Genomic DNA, 7,462 nt, shown 5'->3' on the forward strand with positions numbered 1-7,462 from the left:
TAACATCACTGATGTAGACAATTCCTATGATGGGAAAAAAAAGGAAACAGCTGGTATATTTAGGCTGATATTATCATGGCTTAATTAGATGTTAGCAAATTTTTATTTCATGAATAAACATTTATGTATTTGCCTTTTCCTCACGAACTCTGTTCAAAATTATACCAAAAGGCAAAAAAAGGCCATGAACTTTTTTGAACTTTCCAACTCACATCTTCTGCTAGCTTCCTTAAGTATTTAAAAATAATCCACTAACTTTTTGGTGAACTAACCACTGAATAGATTGACAAAAGCCTATTATATAAAATAATCCTAAGATTTTACTAGCATTAAATTTCAGCTTCAAATCTCCTAAAAGATTTGGGTCGTGTCCTATTTATCTCTATAATGTGTCCCAGTGTAGCTGTGTGCCCAGTACAAAATTTGTGACCTGATGCCTAAGTAACCTTATTCCACAAGGTCTCATTTTTTTTTTTTTTTAGGTAAGAAGTGCATTTATTTAGAGAGAAACACACTCCACAGAGTGTGGGCCATCTCAGAAGGTGAGAAAGGCCTAGGTCTCATTTTTAACTTGGTTTTCTCTGAAGCTAACAGCTTCTTCTGAGTACATACCCGTGAGGGCAGACACCTCGTCTTGTTCCCTGGGTCCCTAGCACCTGGAAAAGTCTGCTAGATCTCTATATGACTATATAGGCATACTTCGTTTTATTGCGCTTTGCACATACTGCATTTTTTTTTTTTTTTACAAATTGAAGGTTTGTGGCAACATTCTGTCAAATAAGTCTATCAGCGCCATTTTTCCAACAGCATTATTTTTTAATTAAGGTATGTATATCGTTTTTTTTACATGCAATGCTATTGTGAAACAGACTACAGTATAGTGTAAATGTAATTTTTATATGCACTAGGAAACCAAAAACTCACGTGGTCCACTTTATTGCAGTGGTCTGGAACTCAATGTGCAGTATCTCCAAGATATGCCTGTATTAAGCTAATATTGTTTTTCAATCTTCAAGTATGTAGCATTTCCCAAACTTAATGACCATGTAATATATTTTTTTCACCACACATCCAGAAAAGCTAATTCTGAGAATCATACTCTGAGAATAATATAAAAACTGAAGCACATTAAACTAGTTCCCAGGATGTTCTATTCTCCTAAAAAGATGGAGCATAATAGTTTTCACGTGTCAATATTCCACCTAAAAATTTTAAATTTTAAAAAAATTTAACTGAAGAATCTGGTCTTCTCTACTACTAGGAAACCTTAAGGATATATGAAAGAACAGATCTTCACGATCTAGACAGAGTATCTTTTATTCTGAATTATACAAAATCACAACTCCAAACAAGTACTGCTTATAAAATCCACTGACATATTTTCACATGATATATAATTTACTTTAAATCTGAGTTAGCTCAAATTTGTCAGTATAATATTATGTTTCATCCTTCCTAAGACTGAATGATTACAACCACATTAATACTCGAGAGAATTCTGATGTCTGATAATCCCTGCATATTGGATAGCATTCAATTAAAATATCAGCGTAGCTTTCATTCATCAAAGAAAATATTTTATTCAAGTTACCAAGACAAATTTGAGGAGTTACAGTTGGGCTTGAATTGAAGAAAAAGGCCAAGTTAAAAAATGGAAACAAAGTTTCCATTTGGTGGAAGCTGAAATCAATGTATACATTCTAATCAAAGACCCGTTCCATGCGGCATTTTTCAAGTTTTTAAGGGTCTACCAAGCCAAACCCTTCGCTGCCTTGATGGCTTTTGCTTTGCTTTTTCCTTTCTTTTTCTCTCGCTTTGCTTTCAGCCTTTTTCTTTGCCTCTGGTTCATCCATACGGGGTACTGCCCATGCTGGTCTAGAAGAGTCTTTTTGTTTCTCTTAATATCAGTCTCCATTTTCATGTCATCTGAATTAAAAAATGGAAAAACTATTAATACTCATGAATGCAACCCCATGAAAAAGCAAATTAATGCAATGAGGACACTGAACTTAAAAGTGGCATGAAACTACAAAAGCAAAAAAAAAAAAAATTCCTTTGTGCAATGATCTTTGACTAACACTCAAAAAACTCCTTACAACACATTCAGTAGAATCATACACATGATGCCATGTGTTCCCACAACCATGAAAGACATATAAAGTATCTGTGAGGAAGTAGGGACATCATCTATTTAGTCACTAAGAAACTTTCTAAAGAATGTTGTTATGCAACCCAGTCAAAAAATGGGCAGAAGACCTAAAGAGACATTTCTCCAAAGAAGAAATACAGATGGCCAATAGGCACATGCAAAGATGCTCAACGTCGCTAATTATTAGAGAAATGCAAATCAAAACTACAATGAGGTATCACCTCACACCAGTCAGAATGGCCATCATTAAAAAGTCTACAAATAACAAATGCTGGAGAGGGTATAAAGAAAAGGGAACCCTCCTACACTGCTGCTGGGAATGTAAGTTGGTGCGGCCACTGTGGAAAACAGTATGGAGGTTCCTCAGAAAACTAAAAATAAAATTACCATTTGATCCAGCAATCCCACTCCTGGGCATATATCCAGACAAAACTATAACTCAAAAAGATACATGCACCACTATGTTTGCAGCAGCACTATGCACAATAGCCAAGACATGGAAACAACGTAAATGTCCATCGACAGATGAATGGATAAAGAAGATGTGGTACATATATAGAATACTACTCAGAATGAAATAATGCCATTTGTGGCAACACGGATGCAACTATAGATTATCATATTAAGTGAAGTACGTCAGAAAGAGAAAGACAAATACCATATGATATCACTTATATGTGGAATCTAAAATATGACACAAATGAACCTATCTATGAAACAGAAACAGAATCAGGGACAAAGACTGGTGGTTGCCAAGGAGGAGGGGAGTGGGAGAGGGTAGGAGTCAGAGTTTAGGATTAGCAGATGCAAACTGGTATATATAGAATGGATAAACAACAAGGTCCTACTGTATAGCACAGGGAACTTTATTCAGTATCCTGTGATAAACAATAATGGAAAAGAATATGAAAAAGAATGTATATATATGTATAACTGAGTCACTCTGCTGCACAGCAGTAATTAACACAACACTGTAATTCAACTACACTTCAATAAGAAATAAATTTTTAAAAAAAGAGAACATTGTTATGATTGTCCTTTGCAACAGTGAAAGTTAAATAGGAAACATTTAGGATATATGGGTTTGAATTACTGCATTAGGGGTAAGTTTATGGTTCTGAAAACATGCAAGTTATGAGAACACTCCTCGGATTAGGTGCTTTCTTGAGCTAAATAAAATTGTTGTGTCAATAAAAAGTGCACCCACGCTTCTAATGGACAGGCCTTAGAAGAAAATAAACTATTAGGAATGACTGGCCACTTCCAATGAAGAGTACTTGGAAGAGGAACAGCAGTAAGCAGCAAGCTTCACGACAGAACAGACCTGGAAATCCTGGGGCTGCCACACTTTTTTATCCAGGTCACACGCAGGTATCCAGCTCTTCTAACAGAAGACTTAGCAGGAAGCTCAGCACAGCCATGCTGTGGTCCATCTATCACCAACCTTATCTATTGTGAAGGACATGTCCATAATGTCCCTCTCTGGGAACTTACCAGGGTATACAGGTTTTCTGTGGACTCTGCTACCTGACATTATATTGTATTAGTTCATTTATCTGGTTTACTTTCTGTCTCCTCCAACGTGATGTAAATCCCACTAGGATGGAGGCCATTTCTGTTATTCATCATTGTTGCCTCAGTTCCTAGAACAGTGCCTGATATACATTAGCCCTTCAATAACTGGTCACTGAATGATTATTTTAGGTGCTGTTCTAGGTTCTGGGGATACTGTGGTCCAAATAAGCTCCTTGCTCTCATGGAGTTCTCAATGTTCTGTTGAGGGGAGAAGGACAAAGCAAACTTCAGCTTGTGGTTACAGCCTTTTTAAAGAGAAGTACTGGAACGAGATTAAGTGGGACCAGGCAGGCTGTGGTAAGCACATGGAAATATAATGAGGTGATTTAAGCATGGGAATGACATAATTGATTTATATCCTAAAAGATCATACTGGGTGATATGTCAAACATGAATCAGAAATGAGCAAAAGCTGAAGAGAGAGGTAAAATGGCTACTACTGTGGTTCAGGCAAGAGATAACTGTCATTAATGTGAAAGCATGAAAGTAGGAGAAAAATGGATAGATTCCTAATGTATTTTGGAGATAGTCAAGATGACGTGCTAATGGTTTACAGGTGGGGGATAAAGGGAAGAGGGATTGAGGATAATGACTATTATACACATTATATACAGCTTCCAACTTTAGACTATATTAAAACAGACATAACTAGAATCTGTCAAAATCAAATACAGGGAAACTAATCTTTAGGATAATAATATAAGGGCAGAGGACTCTCAGAATGGAACCTAGATCTTGCAAAGGGTAAAATGAAGAAAGACCTCCTTCTATCCTGCCTAGTTCTTGACTCCTGTGTACCCTTCCAACGAGAGTGTGTCTAGGTTTGTCTACCCCTGTAGTACTGTCTATTTCTGAGGCACTTAGGCTACTGTATAAGCACAAAAGGCTCACTCTGAATAATCCAAAACATACCTACTCACATGAGGTGGCTTTAAAATAGCTTAGCATAGAATCTCTAGTAGCACCTCCAAAGAATTATGTGGGCATGGCAGGACGTTTGTTGGGAAGCAAGTGTGAGAAAGAATGGAAGACAGTGAAAAAGGGAAAAAGTCACAAAAGGAAGTTGATATAACTTTTTTTGAAATGAAACACATAAACTCACCTGTTTCATCTTTCACCACACATTGCGTTTTCTCTTGACAATGTTTGGGTTCTACCACAGTTGCTATCTCTTGAACGTCTTTCATTAAAACATCACCATCTACTTTAAGAATACTTTTAAGTCTGCTGAGCTCCTTTGGGGCATTCTTTTTTCTCTTTTCAGCACGCATCTTCCTTTTCCACTTACTCCGTAAACTTTTAGCCATATTTAGCTGGAAAGCTAAAAAATTACATTTTCAAAAGCAACTATTTACCATCAAACAAAAAAACGAATCCTTGGAAAACCAGGTCAAAAGGCATCTCTGCAGAACATGAACAACTGGAAAGTAAACTCTTCACTCTGTTCATGATTTATGACGGCATAATGTGCAAATTATGTGAGGATCAACGTGGCATATACAGCCACTAAATAACAATTAAGAACACCAAACCAAACTCCCCGTGGCCACTGGCACACTGTGAGTCAAGCCAATTCTGAAAGCTCCTGTAGTTTTCATACAAGATGCAGAAATTTAATTTCCCCCAAAATGCAGAGTGCCATCACCTTACATTTATGCAACAACTTAAAAATCACAAAATATTTTATCTTTTAACTGAATCCTGATTTCCCCCAAACCTACAGGCAACTCCACCCACCCCAATTTTCCTCATTATCCACCCCCTCAAATCAATCTAGCTATTTTAAACTTGTCTATTTCTACTCTTGCTTTCCCTCAACCCCTCAGTCCCAGCCCATCCCCTAGAAGGTGGTCAACCTGAGCTTTTAAAAACTTAAAGAGCAGACATTGTCTTTCTTGGAATTAATGATTTTCCAACTCATATATTCAAGACCTACAAGGGTATTTGTGACCTGGCCCCTGCCTCCTTTAACTCTTATCTCATGCTCCACTCCATCCTCAAGCACCAATTACATCTGAAGAAAGTCCAGTCAATGACAACCGAGGGAGAGTGTGGGGATGTGATGAGGGCTGGGAAGGGATTATAGGGATTATAAAAAGTTTAGAGGGAAGCTCGTGGGAATGACTTATAACATCATCTTGACTGTGCTGACAGATTTATGTTTGTGTGTGAGTATACATGGATATATCTTACACACTTTAAATATGTGCAGTTTGTTGTGTTAATTACACATCAATAGGCAGTTAATCACTAAGACATTATTTTGGGAAAAAAAAAAAGAAAAAGAAAAATGTCCAAATGACTTTGACTTCAGTGTCTTTACATTTGCCCTCCCTTTGCCTGGGAACTGATCCTTCACGTCAGTACGTCAGAGACAGCTTTTCTGACTCCTGTAAGCTCACCTTTTATTCTCTACCACCTCATCCTTTTCTTTCCTGTTTAATGCGTGTTGCAATCTAAAATTCTTAAGTTTATTTTCTGTCATTCCCGGTGGCCCGTGGGCTACACGAAGGCAAGGGATAAATAGATCTTGTTCGCTACTGGATCCCCCAGTGCGTAGCACTGTGTACACAGTAAAGTTTAAGCAAACATTTGTTAAACGGACGACTGGTGGAGTAACATTTCTGGACGGCAGCAATCACAAACTCACTCTGTCCCGTGTGTACAACAACGCAAGCCCTGCGAGGGGCTGGGAGAGAAAGGTTGCGGTACACAGCCCTCAGCGGGGCTGAACCACTAAGGAGGACTCCACTTCCCACAGAGCACCGGGAAGCCCCACCAGGAGCACCAAGACAACGGGAGACCCTCGTTCTAGAGGAGGCCTGCGTCTCTGGCCCGGGCTCAAGCTTGCCAGAGAGGGACGAGGCTTGAGATCTTTCCACGGGCGGCGGACTCGAGTCCCAAGTCCCACGCCCCACTGGAGCCGGTTGGTAAAAAGAACTCACCTGAGAAAACCCAGCAACTCAAACACCGCACGCTGCTCACGCCGACCGGAAGGCCCCGCACTTCCGCCTTCCCGGCAACCCGCTCTACTGACCCCGCCCCCCGCGCGGCGGCTGCTCGCTGCTCGCCAAAACGCCCCGGACGGCCTCGAGAGGCGGGGTCTTCTGGAGTGCCGGGCTGACGCACTTGGTGCGAGTGCTGACCTGGGAGCTGGGCTCCTCCCAGATAGGTTCTGAAGTCGGATTAGGGAAATGCGGGGGAGAAGCCGGGTCGAGGGTCGTACACCAGCTAGGCCTGCGTCCCGAGCGTGAGCGGGGTAGCCCCGAGACTAACCCAAGGAGGGAGAACCGCCAGGTGACCCTGCCGTCAGGTAGTGAGCTCAGAGCCGACCTCTAGATTCACGTCAGACCTCCCCATTCGCACACATTCACCACGTCGCGTGTTCCTCTAGAAGCCGAATTAAGATCTTTATTTGCAGCCCTTAAATTTCCCCATCCCCGGTGGTGGTCTCACGGTTGTACACATATATCAAAACTTGTCAAATTGTATCCTTTAAGTATGTGCAATTCATTGTATATCCGTTATACCTCAAAGCTGTTACCCAAAACAAAAACCCCTTTCTCATCCGAAGACAAGTTCAAAGGGTAAAATGATCAAACTAATTCAGTTCAATCAGTGTTTACTGGCTAATCACTAATGTATACCAGACACAATACTTAGCCTAGGACACTCGGCTTCAGTGACGGTCACGCTGATCACAAACAACACCAGTTCTTTTTGTTATTATTTTACATA

The 7,462-nt window shown here is 40.0% G+C and overlaps 1 protein-coding gene across 1 annotated transcript; it reads right to left on the bottom strand.

Moving 5' to 3' along the window:
* Positions 1 to 1,342: 1,342 nt before the first annotated feature.
* LLPH (LLP homolog, long-term synaptic facilitation factor) lies at positions 1,343 to 6,724 on the bottom strand. The gene is made up of 3 exons (XM_082849807.1): positions 6,670 to 6,724; positions 4,827 to 5,045; positions 1,343 to 1,926 (listed from the first exon to the last, which is right to left on the bottom strand). The coding sequence occupies exons 2-3, from the start codon at positions 5,029 to 5,031 to the stop codon at positions 1,748 to 1,750; spliced, it is 384 nt and encodes a 127-aa protein (XP_082705933.1). The 5' UTR covers positions 5,032 to 5,045; positions 6,670 to 6,724; the 3' UTR covers positions 1,343 to 1,747.
* Between the last annotated feature and the right edge of the window lie 738 nt (positions 6,725 to 7,462).

Source organism: Leucopleurus acutus (genome assembly GCF_964270905.1).
Source record: "Leucopleurus acutus genome assembly, chromosome: 11".
NCBI lineage: Eukaryota > Metazoa > Chordata > Mammalia > Artiodactyla > Delphinidae > Leucopleurus > Leucopleurus acutus.

Excerpts from the sequence above, each read along its gene's own strand:
- LLPH (XM_082849807.1), bottom strand. The coding sequence starts at position 5,031 with ATGGCTAAAAGTTTACGGAGTAAGTGGAAAAGGAAGATGCGTGCTGAA. Across the intron at positions 1,927-4,826 it reads TGTGGTGAAAGATGAAACAG|ATGACATGAAAATGGAGACT; the intron begins GTGAGTTTATGT and ends TTTTTAATTCAG.